The 18681-nt window shown below is 40.2% G+C and overlaps 1 protein-coding gene across 5 annotated transcripts in view; it reads left to right on the top strand.

Moving 5' to 3' along the window:
* Positions 1-18681, top strand: part of espn (espin) — an 87413-nt gene that overhangs the window by 9409 nt on the left and 59323 nt on the right. For 3 of the 5 annotated variants that reach the window (XM_079637537.1, XM_079637536.1, XM_079637534.1), the window contains 5 exons: positions 6838-7024; positions 8049-8231; positions 10122-10253; positions 10912-11143; positions 12788-13059. In XM_079637537.1, the coding sequence (XP_079493663.1) occupies positions 6838-7024; positions 8049-8231; positions 10122-10253; positions 10912-11143; positions 12788-13059 (1006 nt within the window). Of the gene's footprint in view, positions 1-6837; positions 7025-8048; positions 8232-10121; positions 10254-10899; positions 11144-12787; positions 13060-18681 lie in introns of all 5 variants that reach the window. The other 2 variants (XM_079637535.1, XM_079637533.1) reach the window with 1 other exon arrangement.

The raw sequence follows: 18681 nt of genomic DNA, 5'->3' as shown, positions 1-18681 counted from the left end.
CTTGAATATAAATTATAGATGTAATGTATTTAAATTTGTATATTTTTTTTAGCCATATAAATAGTGTGCATGTGTATCTGTGGTCATTACGTAAGTCTATTTGTGTGTGTGTGTGTGTGTGTGTGTGTGTGTGTGTGTGTGTGTGTGTGTGTGTGTGTGTGTGTGTGTGTGTGTGCGTGTGTGTGTGTGTGTGTGTGTGTGCGTGTGTGTGTGTGTGTGTGTGTGTGTGTGTGTGCCCCCCCTCAGGGCATGGATGACTGTGCCTGTTAGGGTTACACTCATGAAAGATTCACATGTCTGATCACTTCCTAATGACTGAGTCCCTGATTAATTCCTCTTCCTGTTTTAAAAATTCACCATCTCTTTATTTTTCTTTGGAAGTCCCTCCACTACAGTCAAATGTTTGTTTGTTTGTTTTTTATTTTTTTAGATTAACAACCCATTCTTATCTGAATCATCTGGGTTTTTTTTTAAAAACCAATTATGTGCTGAATATCTAATGCGGCTGTGTTGTTTTGTCTGATTGCTGAATTAGATGTTTCCACAGTCAGACTGTTTACCTGGTTACTCACAGGCTTAAATTCTGCTCTTTAATCCTGTGTGTGACTGTATGTGTGTACTCTGTCAACAAAGAGAGCAAGCAAGACAATGTAACCTGAATCAAAATCAAATCATTAAACCTGATTTGTTCGGTTTGACTTAAAGCAAATAACACTCTCTATAGAAAAAAATAAAATAAACAATTTTGTTTAAATTGTATTTTCACTTGACAGAGTGAAACACATAGTGGCAGAACACATACGGGCTAGCTTGACTGACAACAGAAATTATTATGGGTTTTATAAATTTTTCTGGTAGTTTTTTTGTAATTCATTAAAAAAAAATGTATGTAGGCCCTACATTTATTTATAAATAAAACAATTATTTATTTATTTTTAGAAACATTTTGAGTCCCCCCTCCTTTGCCTCACAGTGCTTTGGTCCACTACCTGCTTTCCCCATGTACCTCACCTACACACACAAGTCCGGTGGGAGAGAACAAAGTTATTCAGTTGTTGTGGAACTCAGTAAGTAGGCTGTCAAGGCTATTTTATTCACTTTAAACATCGGATTAAGTGATTATTTTCTCTTTGATACAGATGATGCTGAGTCATTTATAAATTAGTCATGTCAAAAAAAAGATAATAACCAATGTATTTTTTCATGAGTCCGCTATGTTAGCGATTATAACATTATCTAGCTTGTTTTGTACTAGGTAGCTTGTTTAACAGCGTAGCTGGTTGGTAGGTCACCCACTACAACAAACTCTGCGAAGAGCCTATGTGTGAACTGATAATAGGCTAATATTGTAGATCTGCTGTTGTGTTGGGTTTTGCTTAGTATTACATTAAGTGACAGATTAGTGGGTTTGCTGTAGTTGAATATCTAAGTAAGAAACGTCCTCTGTCCCATACGAAACCTAAAATACTGGAGGACAAAACATAATTAAATAAGTTTAATGGCCAGATAAAACGACAGAGAAAAGAAGAACGGACATAAGGCCATTTGTCAGTCCCCATATTAAGGTAATTTGGCCTTAATCAAGGCAAAACATCCTCATAAGAATGGGTGCTTTTGGCACGGTGTCCATGCTACACTAATAATAGTAGTTAGGCTTTCCTCTGTGTACACATATCCTTACAAGTACAATTTTGGCTGTATTATATGTGCCCACGGTGGAGTCGATGGAGAGTGGAGCCATGGTGGAATCTTGGCTAATGACACCAGGGGGACGACAGACAGAGATGGAGCTGATGAAAGAGGAGACCAGGGTGCAGACGGAGAGCTAATGGGACTGAATGACACAGATGGTTTTAGAGACAAAGGCGGAGCCACTGTGACGAGCATCCGAGGTGAAGCCAGTGTGACAGGACCAAGGCGCAGCTGGAAGGAAGGCGGATCCGAATGGCTGTAGGGATGAAGCATAGCTGAAGGCTTGTAAGTCCATGGCGCAGGCAGGGTGACAGTCTCAGCCTCAGACGTCACGCCCACAGACCGTTAGCTTAACAACTGATGCATATGGCACACTTATCTGGAAAAACTTCAGGAGTTTCAAAGTCGTCATCTGGTTGGTTGAATTTTACAGGATGTCCGGTAGACGTGTGTGTCACACTCTTTAACGCACCGCCTGGAATCAAATGCCATGACGCCAAACCGCCATGTGAAAGAAGAACGCCGTAACTTACAACTGTGACAATGACCTTACCAGGATCAACTAAACGCTGTATTTTCAAAAGTATGTGAAGTTCGAGGCTCCATTGTTCCAGTAAACTTGCACAATGCTCTTGAATGAATACTTTATAGATGCATCCGGTCTGTTATTGTAGGGACATTGACTTTACATTTTGTGTGAGGTGGAGTGATGGGCATAGAGGCTTGAGGCAGAGTCATGATATCAACTTGACTGGGCAGAGCTGGAGACACGTGGCAGATCCACACAACTGAATGGCGTTAGGGGAGAAGTCGAGGGGCTGAAGGTACCAGCGGAGGTGGGGACGACGGACTGGTTGAATCATGAAAAGAAAGCAAGAGAGAGAGGCTGATTAGGATCAGTGACAATGACAGACTTTGTACAGAGCGACAAAAAAAGGCTTTATGCTGGTCAGGACCAGGGGTGATGAAGACATAGAAGACTTAGAGCTGGGTGTGAACAGCGGCGACAGTGAAGCTGAGATTGGAGACATAGTGCTGGGCAGGACCACCGGGGATGGAAGACTAAGCAGAACATCCAAATCCAAATCTTCATAATAATTATATTATTATGACAGAGGCCAGTTTTACCTCACCCTCAGCTGTGGGATTGCGGGTGGACAACACTGCAGTAGTCGCTTATATACTGTAAATTGCCAGGGCAGACTGCGTTCGCACCATTTGAACAAACAAGCGCAGCTGGTTCTGCTTTGGGCTCAGGACAAGTTCCTGTCCCTCAGGGCGATTAACAATCCCAGAAGCATGAATGTGGGAGCAGATATATTGTCCAGACAGGAGTTCACACATGGGGATTGGAAACTCCATCCCGATGTAGTGAGTCAGATCTGGGAAAGATTTTACGAAGCAGAGAGGGACTTCTTTGCTTCATATGAAAAAGTGCAATGTTCCCTGTACTACTTGCTGACTCCTCTAGCCCCCCTAGGTCTGGACACCATAACCCATGCATGGCCCATGAAACATCTATATGCGTTTCCACCGTTCGCTCTGCTCCTGGGAGTTCTGGCGAAGGTCTGTCAACAAGGGTCTATTGCTGATTTCGCCTTGTTGACCGACCAGAGCCTGGTTCTCAGAAATAATTTCTCTCCTGATAGCTCTCCTTGAGTGATACCAAACAGGAGAGATCGCCTGTCTCAGGCGCATGGGACGATATTACTATACTATACTATACTATACTATACTATACTATACTATACTATACTACACTACATTCAGAACCAGTCCACTGCCAGATTATTTCAGTGATGGAGTTTCTGCAGGAAAAGCTGTCAGCAGGCACATGTCCTGCTACACTCAAAGTATCTGTGGCCACTATTTCGGCTTGTCACACTCTGATTGACAGGGTTCCAGTGGGGAAACACCCTCTGATCGCATGCTTCATTCGTGGAGCTAGGCAACTGAGACCACCCGTCAGAATGAAAGTTCCCTCATGGGTTTTGGTGTGGTCCTTGCAGCAATTACGTGATGCAGCAGGCTGATCCTCTCCACACACATTTATTTGATACTATAGTTTATGTTCACCTTACTCTGTGCTCTCACATCCTTGAGTCAACGTCCCAAGCTCATGTCTGAGGCCTTTTTAGGGTTTGTGCGCACACTATACTCATCCTTGAAGGGTCCTGACACTTCCAGTGCGGCTGTGTTGGTATTCTCGTTCCCCATAGCGCTGTTCGCACAGCATTGAGTGTAGCTTGAAAGGGAACTTATCGGGTTACTTTAATGTAACTCTGTTCCCTGAAAAAGTGGGAACGAGATGCTGCGCTTCATTGCTGCACTGAGGGCGTGTTCAGGGTGTTCTTCAGACAAAATTACCTGATGAGCGCACCTGTCACATTTATACATCTATTTGTACCCTCTGACGTGCGCATTCCGATGACGTCATCATCAGAGGTCATTTAAACCAAATTCTTGGGACAAATATCTATCGTTTAATCGTGTCTACCAGTATATCGCCCAATTGGAAATATTATTTAGCAATTTTAATTCAACTCTCTGTAAAAAATATTTTACATAATATTACTTTTGTTTTAAATGTCACTATAGAAATGAAAGGTTATGTTTACTTTGCACAGTATACATACTACATTGCTGGAACAATAGAATAGTTTGGCAGTATGCTATTCTGAACAGTCCATGTTGAATCCACATGAAAGATACTGTAGCAAGGTTATGTATGCTGTTATGGGAAGAAGGAGGCGGGAACCGGCGAACGTTCAACGTATTTTAATAATCATAAAACACAACTAAATGTCCAGGCCTGGTCATCTCTTGTCCTTCACTGACGTCGCTCCTCCTGTTATGTTTCCGAAGCTCCTCCGTACGAGATACGAGACCGGTGCTGCATGCAGGTGGCGCTCATCTGTAATCACGCCACCGGCCTTGCGCCATTCTCTCACGGCCCTTGGACTCGTCCTGCTTGCCACAGATACATACTGTAACTGTATTATTTTTATTACTTTTCTAGAGAAAGGTGGTTTAGGGGATGAGGGGATACAAGAGCAAAATATGTCAAGTTGGACATGAGCCACAGAGAAAACAACCATCACTTTTCCTTTAGTAACAATCCTCATAGTTTGTCCCCTGTAAAGAGCCGGTGATTACAGCGAATGAATACAGTGAGTGAAGTAGCGCTGATCCTCTTAAGAGACTCATTGATGCCTTGTCAGTCTGTGTCCAAATAAAGCTGAGCTTTATGGTATTTATAGGAGGAATCCTGTTCTCTCCTGGAACTCCTGCTTGTGACTTTGAGGAAGGATCTGGGATAGTCATTAATGCTGGAATGAAATGTGATTGAGCATTTATAGGTATTTAGACTTTGCCATCTTGTCGTATTTGCCATCTCAATAATGTGAATATACAACTCATTGTAACAGGGGGGAAATGGAAAGTATGCTGAAACTGGAATCTATTAGCAGGAGTTTTAATATTAGGAACAAAATGCCAAACTAGGAACACAGAGAGCAAGGCAAAAAGGAATACAAGCAACCATTACATACAACACAGGGCTAACAAGGGTAACAAGAAAACAAGGCACACCTGGGAGAATGAATATGCTTTTCCATAGGGGCATCTTTAGCCCAGGATGGCAAAGGAGCAGCTTTGGCCACCAAACCACCCCCTGTGCATGTGCCTGACCACAACCCTGCGGAAAAATCCAGCATAAACCAGCATAAATCCAATGTTGGTCCAGGCTAATTTATGCTGGTTAGGGCTGGTATAGTGCTGGTGTAGCTGGTAGACTAGTCATGCTGTTCTCAAGCAAAACTGAACCGGTGTATCTAGTTCACCAACACTACTGTTTCCCATGTTGGCGACCAGCAGACCAACAAACCAGCAACCAGCATCTCATGCTGGTCCCAACATGAAAAACATACATTTTTGTGGTGAATGTACATCAATGCTGTATTTTTCTGTAGGCAACCTATTTTACCATGTTTTAGTTCATGAACGCGTTCATTCTTAAGCTATGCCCAGTATGCTGAAAATGGCTCTGAGTTGTTTGCATGCCTGGATATCTCTGTTGGTTGTTTAACATTTTTATTGTAACACAAATATTAAATGTTTTATCTTATATCTTACATCTCACTTTTTGGCTGTTAAAACGGAAGCATGTTGGAATTCATGCTCTTCTTCTGTATAAAGTAACAATAATGACCTCCTTCTTTGATTTGATTGTCATCAGCATCTTAGTCATTTTGACATTGAGAAGCGCTGATCAGCTCATGAGATCTTGGCATTATAAAATATCTTATAGCACCAAAGTATAGTTATTATTAGGCAATTATTTCAGGACTTTTATTATACACCTCAGAAAAAGACCTCTGGAACCACAATGGTGTGTACTGCCATACTAACAACATTGATCCACTGGAGGCAAGTTTGCAGAACCCAAGTGCAGTTTAATATTATTCAAAACACGATCAAACATAAAAAAAAAGGCGTGACATGGACATGGAACACACAAGGCTAAATACACAAGGCTAAATGACGAGACAAGGGACACCTGTGTACATAATCAAGACAATTAACCAATAACTAGACAGGACACATGGCAGGATCACAAGACTATAACAGGGAATCACATGACAGAGACATGAAACAAGACCATGAAACAAAACCAAAACAAGACATGACATTAACAACTTCTCAGAACACCACTAGCATCCGCCTAGCAACCGGTGGCTCAACCCTCACAATATCCCAGTATCATGGTGGTGAGATATTATAAAATAATATCCAATTTGCTGTAAGGCTAGTTGGGCCCCCTTGCTGCTTTCTGTTGTCAATCATCTGGCCCTTAGAGCTGCCTTAACTGAATATTGTCATCAGAAATATCAGTATACAAAAATGTGCAGCAATGCTGCAATTGAAAACATTAAAGAGTCCTGTGTCATAAAATCATATAATTATGATGGATTGGGTTTTTGCTGCTGTTCCACATTTTTATACCAAGAAGGGTGTTTACGTGACTAAGATAGAGGTACTGTGTATACAGAAACAACATTAAACATTATTTTGTATCTCTAATCACCTATTATTTAATCGCAGGGCTATAATTTCCTTGATTTGATATTTTTCTTTGTGTTTTAGAGTTGTCAATTTTCAAACCAAGAATGGTGCCACACCACTATACCTTGCATGTCAGGAGGGCCACCTGGAAGTTGTCCAGTACCTAGTGAAGGACTGCGGGGCGGAGCCAAGTATCAGAGCCAATGATGGGATGACACCATTGCACGCTGCTGCCCAAATGGGACACAACACTGTCATTGTCTGGCTGGTGAGCTGCCTTGTTGGATGAATTCTTTATTATTTAAAGAATACAATTTCAAATATGTTGTTAAAGAATTTTCCCGGGTTCAACACAAGCTATGCTTTATCGAGAAAATGCTGATTATCACAGAAAATTATTTTCACTTTGCTGAAAAAATACATACCACATATACGTACATGTTCTCCAGCAAAAATAAGCAACTGTTACAGAAAAACATCAAAATCTGTCAGCATTTCAAATGAAAAATATAGAAATATATTTGTTTCGTTATTGTTGTATAACTAAAACTTCACATTTTTGGACCGCTTTAGCTCCTTAGAGCTCCTGAGTTTTCTTTGGTTTTCCTATAAGATGAGAACAAATTTTTAAATGAATTGAGATGGATAGCTGCTTATAGTTTAATTAAACTTGATTAATGGACTTGGTAATACTGACACAGTTATTGAACTGAATTGAAACAACATTGAGCTAAACAATAATGACACTATTATCTTCTGTAAAGCTGCTTTACAGCTTTCACACTGCAATTTTACTGACTTATTAATGTGAAGCTGCTTTGAAAGGATTTATATTGTAAAAAGTACTTAAATAAATGTGACTTGACTACTTTATCCTTCATTCTGTATAATTGCTTATAAAAAATTGGCATGATTTGTTCTCTGCATTAAACCCATCCAACTTAGTGCACACACATTAGGAGCAGCGAGTAGTAAACACACATAGCAAACCGTGGACACACACCCGGAGCAGCCATATGCTGCGATTGGGGGTTATGTGCTCAAAGGCACCTCAGTCATTTCCTGTCTGTATTGAGAATCAATCCTAAAGGTGCATCATTTGAGCCACTATAGCATATGGACTACTATGATGAGCAGGATTCTGAAGTCCCATGAAGCTGGTTGTCTCAATATTTGTAGTTTAACATCATATCTGTAGATGCTTGATCAAGCTTGTTGTATGGGGGGTTGAGACATTTTAGTATTTATGCACAAAATCTTCATGCAAATGTAACTTTTTTTGGCTTCTATAGATGAGTTTCACAGAAATCAGCCTAGCTGACAGAGACAATGATGGGGCCAGTGCCATGCACTTTGCTGCCAGCCGTGGCCATTCCAAGGTTCTCAGCTGGCTCCTCCTGCATGGAGGGGAAATAGTGACAGACAGCTGGGGTGGTACGCCTCTTCATGACGCTGCTGAGAATGGCGAGCTGGAGGTATGTAAAAGAAATCACCATGAAAATTAATTTACATTGATGTGGCCCGCCAGGACCCGCCGTTAACTATCTGTCCCTCACAGACTGTGTGACTTTGCCACAATATTTTTTGTCCTGCAACTAACTGACTAATACAATTTTGGTCGACTAAGTCTAATAACATTTAGTCAACTATTAGGAGGCAGCATAGTTTTTAGAGTTGTCTTTTTTGGTTCTTGTCTGTTTCGTTTGTGGATTTGATGAATGATTACTCCTGTGATTCTCCACATTTCTCCTGCGTGTTTAGTTTGATTATTAAAAGACGATTTAACTTTTTTGTGCGTGTTTGCTTACCACAACATGTTGTGACAGAAGATCTAAAAAAAGAAGAAATAAGGGGATTGCTATAAACTGTTTATTTCAGAATGAACGCTCTTTGGAGGAATATGTGGAACAATTTCTAGGACTATACCACAAGGCATGCTGGGATGATGAGACACTCAAATACATCTTCTGGAGCGGACCAGATGACATCCATGACCAGATGCTGCTGTTGAGGGAGGATCACAGCCCCTTCGTCAATTTCATCAATTACGCCTTGTGGGTATTTGGATCCTCCCTCATTGATTGAGTCAATGAGGAATACACTATCATCTCCGACTCTCCAGAACCAGTACAGCGTCCACCAGCCATCTCTCTGACCGTTCCAGATGGGACTCATCTTCTCAGCCCAGACAGAGACAGAGACAGAGGCAGCCACAGAATTTGTCCGGGAGCCATAGCCAATCGCGAGATCCGTCGCAAGGCCAGAGCCTGTCAACAGGTCCACCCAGGTGTCAGCGCCGTCTGAGCTGTCCACCTCAGAACCAGAGAAGGAGCTCTGGCCCATTATCTTTCAGTCCATGGAACCAGCTCCCACCCCCGAATTCTCTCCTTCTCAACCCATTCCACTCAATCCCAACCCAGTCCCTCCTTATATCCTGCCCATCCTGTTGTTCTCATCCTCTCCGCTGGCACAGTCCACATCCCTGGACTCCCCTGGTTTGCTCCTTTTCTCTGCCCTCGCTGCTGACCACCAGGCTGCACCTCGGGCCTCTAGGCTCATGACTCCACCTTGGCCTGTCAGCCTGTCGGTTCTGCCTTGGTCACTCGTCGTTCTGGTTCCATCGCGGACTTCCGGGCCTCCGGCTGTGCCTCAGCCCTCCACCCCTTCGGCTCTGCTGGGGTCCTCCTTCCCTCCAGCTCCTCCTTTGTCCTTACTCCGGTCTTCCGGGCTCCCGTCTCCACCTTGGTCCGCAGACTTTGGACTTCTGGACCTGCGACATCTTCCTGGGCCGTCGCACCCTCAGCTCCACCTGGGTCTCCACCTCTTCTGGCTATGCATTCGTCAGTCGGCCCCCGGCAACTACCTGAAATGTCCATCAGGGCTCTGTTTTCAGTTGAAAACAGTGTTGTGTAAACGGCCCCTAAGTTAATAACTAATGATTTTTACTACGGAAATTAATTAATGAAAAACGTACTTAAACTGGACAATGATTTACTTCTAGAGCTGCAGTACAACTAAAACAATCTTTGTTCCATTAATTTCCTATTATCACTGTAAAGCTGCTTTGAAACAATCTGTATTGTAAAAAGTGCTATATAAATAAAGGTGACTTGACTAGTACTGATAGTTGGAAGCATTTTCAAATCAGTCAAAAATATTATATATCTAAGCAACATTTTCTCAAAACTCTGTGTATAATATATATATCTGATTATGCTCCATAGTTTAAAAAAGGGTTTGTTCACATCCTTAAGAATGAGCAATAGGGGTAGTAATGCTTGCTTTAGCAGACAGCAGTAAATATATTTGATAAAGCAGTCTCAGATTATCTGGGTGTTAATGTAAATGTGTTTTTCTCTGTGTAGTGCTGTCAAATTCTGGTAGTGAACGGAGTGGATCTGGGATTACGGGACCAGGATGGATTCTCAGCAGCAGACCTAGCTGAATACAACGGGCATCAACAGTGTGCCAAGTACCTCCGCACTGTCGAAAACATGGTGAGATACTATACAAACACAAACACACACAGTCTTAAACAAGGGATGTACAGCAAAATAAATGTTAAATTCTTATCACATGTGCTCACATATTTCTGTTTACATTCTTAGTGCTACAAAATATGTTCATAATAATAATGATATATATATATATATATATATATATATATATATATATATATATATATATATATATATATATATATATATTGTTTCTGGTAATTTCCTTTTTATTAATTTTGTATTTTACTTTTCTGTGAGGCAATGTGTTCATTATAAATTAGTACATTCTAATTGTGTGCACAAAATTTTAGCCACATTTTAAGTACTATTCCTTTCTGTTTGTGTAAAACTTTAATGAGGAACAACTAAGTGCACCTCTAATTGTACATGTAGGCTATACATGATAAGTAGGTTGTTGTGAGTGTGTAGAGAATAATTGCATGTCCCCAGTGTAGTGATGTGGTTTCTTGCTACCTCATCAGCTGCAATCTCATTTGTTACTGCCTGTAATTAACTTTTGTTTATCAAAATGAATTTATTCCTTTAAGCACTCTCAAAGAGTTCATTAAACAGTTACAGGCATATTTAGCAAGCTCAACCTGCCAAATAAGTGCCACTAATATATGCCTAACAATAACACTAGCTTTCATCTCAGAGTGTGGAACACAGAGTCTTGTCACGGGACCCTTCGGCAGATCTGGAGTATAAGCAACCTGACTCAGGCCTCTCCTCTCCTAATGCCACCCTGCCCACCCCAGCCCCCCCTGCAGCCCACTTTGACATCTGCTCGCCCTCCAGCTCACTGTCCAATTACGACTCTGCAAACTCCAGCCAATCCAGTACTGGAGAGAAAAGGAGTGGCACGCCTCCTTCAAGAGTACCGACAGGTCAGAGAAACGCACATTCATAGCCAACATATCAGTCATTTGATATTACACTGTAAAAAGTGACAGTAAAGACATTTATAGTTTTACAAATGATGGATGTCTCAAATAAAGGCTGTTCTTTTATACCTTCTACTCATCAAAGAATCCTGAGAATTTTTTTTATCACGGTAATATTAACCAGCACAACAGTTTACAATATTGATAACAATAAAAAATGCTTCTTGAGCACCAAATCAGTATATTAGAATGATTTCTGAAGGATCATGTGACACTAAAGACCGGAGTATTGATGCTGAAAATGTAGCTTTGCCATCACAGGAATAAAATACATTTTAAAATATATTAAAATAGAAAACAGTTAATTTAAATTGTAATAATATTTCAAAATAAATTCAGTTTTTACTGTATTTTTGATCAAATGCAGGCTTGATGAGCATATGAGACTTTTTTTATATATATCATTAACTTACAAAATGTTCTCTTCACATTTCCTGCATTCCTGTGTTTTGAATAGAACTCTTCCCTCTAAAATGAAAATACCCCATGTTCATTGCGCATATGTTTGCTCAGTGCAGTATGATTGAAGCAGTCTTAACAATGGTGGGAAAAGCTGAGCTCGCTGAAGCAGAACTCATTCAGAACCATGTTGCCATAGCATTGTCCAGGAAACCTGCTGTGAGCCTTCCCAGTAATGTCCTCTAGTGGACACATTTTGAAACAGTAATAGTTGAAACAGTGGTATAGATTGTTATACTTTCACTAGCAGTCAGAAGTTGACTGTAGGACACACAAATGAATTTATGGGTTTTTTATGATCTTCATAAAACCTTTTGATTTATTTAACATTTTTTCATCCACTACAACATCCCCATACTTACATTTTGTGTTTATAGTTTTGATTACTTATAATGAATTTTATTCTAAAATGTCCAACAGTGGTAACAATTAAGAATGAGGTGTGTCCAGTCTTTCGACTATTATAGGTATAGTGAATAATAATTATTAGGTTGACATTGTGATTGGAGTAAGCACTATATTTATGAATACCTTTCATAAATATAGAATGCATTTTGCTCATCTTTAAAATAAGATGCAAGTTTTTCTAAGTGTGACAGACTCCAAGGACTAAAATAAATAAATAAAATGAACACGTTTATTTAACAAAATGTTTTAATTAATAATATTATTGAATAATAATAATAAGTTAAATATATTACATATTAGTATTAGTAGTATCCATAGCTCTGCCTCAGTGGCCGTGGTTTAGTATTGAGGAAAACAATTACAGTTACCATAGTTAGTCATTCACTTCTGTGACTAAAATTAAATATCCAAGTAAGAAAGAAAAGAAAGACATTTTTTTTTAATTACATAATAAATAGATAAATTAAAAATAATACACCCTCCAACTGAGTAATAATAGAAAAAACTTTAGTGAATACAAACAATTTAGTTACAAGATTATAAGAGACTATATTTATACGAGATTTATCGTGTAAAATATCACATTGAAATATAATTTTTTATAAATATACTATGGTAATAAAGTTAACATTACACTACATTATATTGTATTTACTCTAAGATTTTTTTGATGTGTGACTAAATCAATACATATTAATAAAGAAACAAGTTTAATTGCAGGAGGTGCAGATTCGACCATTACAGACATGCAGACCTATATGGACATGCTGAACCCTGATGTAGCAGGAAGCTCCCAGAATGCAAAAGATCCTGCACACCTGCCGCCCCCTCCAACGTTTCCCCCACCCCCACCTCCGTCCGATTCCTCCCATATACCACCCCCTCCACCTGCCTACCCCCCACCCAAACCACCTGAGGAGGAAGCGTCCGCCGAATACTTGAAGGTGAAGAGGAACCTTCGGAGAGTGGAGAATGAAGTTGTCAAAAAAGAGGTATGCTGTACATTTTCTAGTTGTTTTGTGCATCCTCATTTTTGGATCACCTTGTTTAATACTACAAAACAAAATTTGTAAACCAGTGATAACAATTCAAGGAAATATGTTTTCAAGACATTGATCTTGTTATAATATCTTTAAAACAAATTATTTTAATTAATCTTATAAAATATAAGAGTTTATATTCTCATAATCTGTAACTGATGTTACAGGGATAAAAAAAAAAAAAAAAAGCATTTGTGACTTTAGCTGTCTGTTAAGGCATCTATATGCTAGTGTACTTTTAAAAGTTGACAAAATGATCAGAAAATATATATTTAATGGGTTAGTTCATCCAAAAAGGAAATTTGTGTCATTAATTAATGTTCTCGCATGAGAACATGACCATGTCGGTACGCTGGTCGCAACTCACCATTCTCGTAAAGTCTTGAGTCCCCTTTGCTGTTGCCCAACTGCTGCTTGTGTGTAAAAACACAGCCACGTGTCTGCTCAACACCTGGGAAGACCGAGAAATCAACGAAGGCGCTTCCGCCAGGTAAACCCCTGCTTTCCACTGTAATGGTTTGTGCTCATGCTGAATCAGAGTTGACAGCCATACTTGCCGGGCCGCTGCGCATTCGAATTCATTCTGGGCGATTGTCGCTGTATGTTTGGTTTCTGGGGGCGGAGCGCAACGTGCGTCTCACCCCACCCTGTGCCTTTCTTCCCGGATGTGCATGAAGAACTTTGGCAGTATGGAAGCATGTTGGCGGCAATTATCCATTTTATCCAAATGATCATAGAACGACGCTATGCCTTGCCACTTTCATCCCCCGTTTTCTATCGACAGTGGTCCCTCTCGTCCTGCTCGTTCGGTGTCTGTGAGCCTTGCTAGTGCAAGATACCCAAGAAGAGTGGTGGGTTACGACCAACCATGGATCTGCGTGTTTTGAATCGGCTTCCGTTCAAAATGCTACGCAGAAACGCCTTCTCGAATGCTTTTGCTCCCAAGATTGGTTTGCAGCTATCGACCTGAAGGACGCATACTCGGTCAACCTGACTGGTCGTCTCATGAACAAGCCTGCTCAGTCAGTGCTGAACTGCTTGAATTCATTCAAAGGCAGGACAGCAGTTCCACTGAAACGATTTCAGAGGCTCCAGGAGCATGTGGCATCCGCAGCCGCGGTCACACCGCTCTGTTTGCTTCATATGAGACCACTTAAGCACTGCCTACACAACTGGGCCCCGAGATGGGCATGGCACCGTGGCACGCTCCAAGTGATCATCACTCCGACTTGCCACCAAGCTTTCAGCCCGTGGTCAGACTTTGCTTTTCTATGGGGCGGAGTCCCCCGAGAACAAGTGTCCAAGCATGTTGTTGTCTCAACAGATGCCTCCACCACCGGCTGGGGTGCCGCGTGCAATGGACATTCTGCCTCGGGCTCGTGGACAGGACCTCGACTGCAGTTACATATCTATTGCCTCGAGTTGCTTGCAGCATTCCTTGCCCTCCACTGGTTTCTACCGTGGCGGCGGAGCAAGCATGCACTGGTCCGGATGGAAAACACAAACGCTCTCTTGACAGTTCACACTCCCGGGAGTGTCGAGACTCCAGCCAAAGATGATACAGCTGATTTGAAGGCGCTTCGGAGCCGCTCAGGTAAACCTGTTTGCCACTCCAGAACCGTCCCACTGCCAGTTGTTCTATTCGCTGACCGAGGGGACCCTCGGCATGGATGCACTGGCACACAGCTGGCCCTGGGGCCTACGCAAGTATGCGTTTCCCCCAGTGAGCCTACTCGCACAGACCCTATGCAAGGTCAGGGAGGACGAGGAGCGGGTCTTGCTGGTTGCGCTGTATTGGCCCATCCGGACCTGATTCCCAGAACTCGTGCTCCTCGCAACAGCCCCTCCCAGGCTCATTCCCCTGACGAAGGACCTTTTTTCACAGGGAAAGGGCAACATATGGCACCCCGTTTCAACAGTCACCGACGTAACTCGTAGTGACTGACTGAACGGGAACGTCTAGGTTACCTATTGTAACATAGAGGAGGGAACGGAGACGTTACGTCCCGTCACCACAATCCCTGTGACCACCGCTGTGCGGCCGGTACTGCACGCTTCCTCATACCCTCAATACAGGCGTGGTTCGTGATGCAAATCTCACTCGCCAATGTCCATGGGCCGGTTCTGTTGACACTCGAAGGTGATAGGGCTCTCAGGCGAGATCCCAATTTGTCAGTCACTGAGGTAACATTACAATAGATAACCTAGATGTTTTCCTCTTCTTTGTCTTAGAAAAGCCTTTGGCTTTTGAGCCCTTATAACCGAAAAGCTTGACTTAAAATAATAAAAGTTGACTTAACTTGATAAGCTAATGTCCAAAAACACAACATAAGATGTGAAAATTAATTTCATGACCCTTTTAAAAATAAAATCATTGTTTATTTCATCTAGAGCTACACTTAAAATTCATCCATTCAGAGTGCAGCGCACATGACCTCTAGTGAGTCATCATATGCAGTGTGTTCCTGTTGATCAAAGAGATATGATGAAGCCATGAGGATTAAAGTCCTGAATCACAATGTTTATTCATAGAACATAAAAGAGTCTTATTTGTGCTAATGGACGGTATAGAATAAAAGCCTTTCCATGAATTGCTGTACAATAGTGGACAAGAGTGAGTAAAGCTATAATCCTGTATGCTTATATACAGGACTTGTACATGTTATTGATTTATCCTCCATCTTAAATTATTTTTGAGCTTTTCGAAATGCATTCTGTAAAATACTTAAATAAGAAATAAAATGGGTTGTGAAGGCCTTTTAATGTTGTCTTTAAAATCATGAGTTGACTAGATATTCAGCTCACTAGGTTATAGAAAAGAACTAAATATTCCAGAATATTTTATGATATTTCAACTACTATTATGAATGTTAATGACTTAACATCTTAAAATGTTCAAATAAATGCATTCAAGCAATATGATACAATTATACAGCTCAGTTAATTACAAAGACCAGCTTGCCGAGTTAGTTGCATCCCATCTGAGTCTTGTGTAACTAAATATTCCACAGAGCTTTAGTTATTCTGCGTATAGGCCCATAATAGCAAAGCATTCCCAGGGGATTTTACATCTAATTAACACACACTTACCACAATCTCATCCCTTTTTAATTGGCATGAAATACATATGTAGGTGTAAGATAACACCTCAGTTAGCTTTGACAGTAAAGCAACACAATATGTTCTAATTAATCATCCATATAACTTAATCACAGCGGTTTGTCACAAATAGCACACAGTGGTGCACAGCGGCCATTAGAAAGCTGGATAATCAGACCAGCAGTGCATCTTCTGTTGTCTGGCCAACAAACTTCAATCTGTGCTAAAAAAACCACACGACCCTGTGCACACTAATAAACACAATGAGGCTAAGCCCAGAGCAGGTGCACACACACGATATGGACTCAAACACTCGTATAGACAAAAACACAATGCTACTTTTGTGTTCTCGTTAATGAGGGCTTCCATTAGCCAAGCTGACCTTCCAAAGGCTCAATTGATGCATTGCATGACAGATTTGACATTAATTTAACTAATTAAACTGTCAGATATGCCAGCACATCCCAACACACAAATTCTCAGATCATTACTGGGAATTCAAATGGCATCTTTGGAATATGAAGAGCAGATAATGCACTTGTTGTCTGGCCTGTTTGCTAAGCATTTGAAGTAATAGCTCGTATCTTCCTCAAACCTTGTTTTCATGATTACCATTGACTAACTCATGAAAAAAAACATCCGAACTTAACACTTCACTAGTTAGTATGCAATGAATGTATGTATTCAGAGGCTCCAAAAATGATCTATACACTTAAAATTTCTGAGTGTAATTTTTATTAATTTGAATTGGCTTGCTTCACAACACATTTCAGTTTATATTATGATAGTTTTAGACTAAATGTGAACATTACTCATCTCGCTTCCACATAAACAGATTCAGTATTCCTCAAAATGAATAAAAACAGTGGAATGCAAACTCAGAAAATTGCGCAAAAATATGAAATAAGCAACATTTTTGTATTTAATCTTACTTTATTAACCATTGTCTTTGCTGCTCACCTTTAATGATCCAATTCAACCATACTTCAACCAAGCAAAAAATTACTTTAGATAAACATCACATTTGTGTTGCTTTTTTATTATTATTGCACACAAGAGGGTTCTTCTCTTACTTGAGCAATACCCTTTCGTTAATACTTTATAAGAAGTATATACAGTAATAAAGTAATCATTAACAAACTATTAGTTTATATTTAAACCACTTGCACAGTGTGATATATTTCATGCATTTGTGTACTTATATTATTCCAAAAGTTCCCAAGGATTTGTAAATCCAGAGAAATTCCAGTTTTAAATAATGGCTCGTCCCTTGTCATTGTCGCATATCAATCACATAATATCCGCGCTATCCTCAGTTTCCGCTTGTAGAAATCATCTACAATAATCACTCATTAGCGGCAGTTTCAATGGGCCGCTAATATGTAAGCCGCTAATGAGCGATCAATGTATACATATCTATGAAACAATATCACGCACGTTCAGTCATCATGTGACGGTTCACAATTATTGATTGGCGAGTACAGAAACTCCCCCAAAAAACGTAAACGTAGATCAACTGAGGCAAGCAGGCTTTGGAACAAACGGAGAAATAAAACAAGGATTAATATCGGCATGGCGTTTTCGGGATGGAGAAAGCTTCGTGACAAACTTGGACGTAACAGAGACTCTGTTCACGCATGTTTTAATAGACAGGTAAACAAATATATATATTATTTATTGTGCGCATACATTATACGTTATATTTTAACTTTCTTTGTACTTCAGAAACACTTTTTTATCAAGTCTGGTGACCAAGTCTATGGCAGTCAAATTAAATGCAGTATGTGTTGCGCAAAAAATATTTAGCCATTACTTGCAAATACTGTGGGTTTGTTCAAATGTACTTTTAGTACGATTGTTTTAAACGTGTAAAACTGTGAAGCATTAAACCACCAAATCATTCGACAAATAGTCACATATTACACATTTCACGTGCCTTGCAGATAATTCATCACGATGGCATACAATACAAAAGCTAATTTATTAGCTGATATAGGCTATCATTTATATGATTCGTGAATTCCATACATCTCTAAATGGTGAAAACGATCTCATCGTTCCACTTTCCCCCATCGTCATCAAGCTTCGCCTTTGTTATTGTTTTGAAAATGCAAACTCTGGCGGCGAAAAAATTACAGATTGTACCTTTAAAACAATTAGTATTGTTTAATTAGCACGTATTAAAGGAATTGTTCATTGGTCATAATGAGTCATTAGTTCTCATTTTAGATTAGGTCACGGAAAAATGGGAAATTACTGTAAGTGCTTTAAACCATCCTTTATTACACATTAATTGCAATCATTTTCAGTGTTTCTTAAAATATTTACAAATACATTAAGCTTACATTGTTTTTATCAACATTCAGTGCGACATTTTGGCACTCTGAACTGACTTGTATTTTGAACAGTTGGTTTGGTCACATTAGAAATAAGTGTGAACAATTTCATTTGTTGTGTGTAAACGATGACAACTGT

The sequence above is a fragment of the Phoxinus phoxinus genome, assembly GCF_949152265.1.
Source record: "Phoxinus phoxinus genome assembly, chromosome: 15".
Classification (NCBI taxonomy): Eukaryota; Metazoa; Chordata; class Actinopteri; order Cypriniformes; family Leuciscidae; genus Phoxinus; species Phoxinus phoxinus.
The sequence above is the reverse complement of the archived record's forward strand: the minus strand, read 5'-3'. Positions and strand labels throughout refer to the sequence as shown.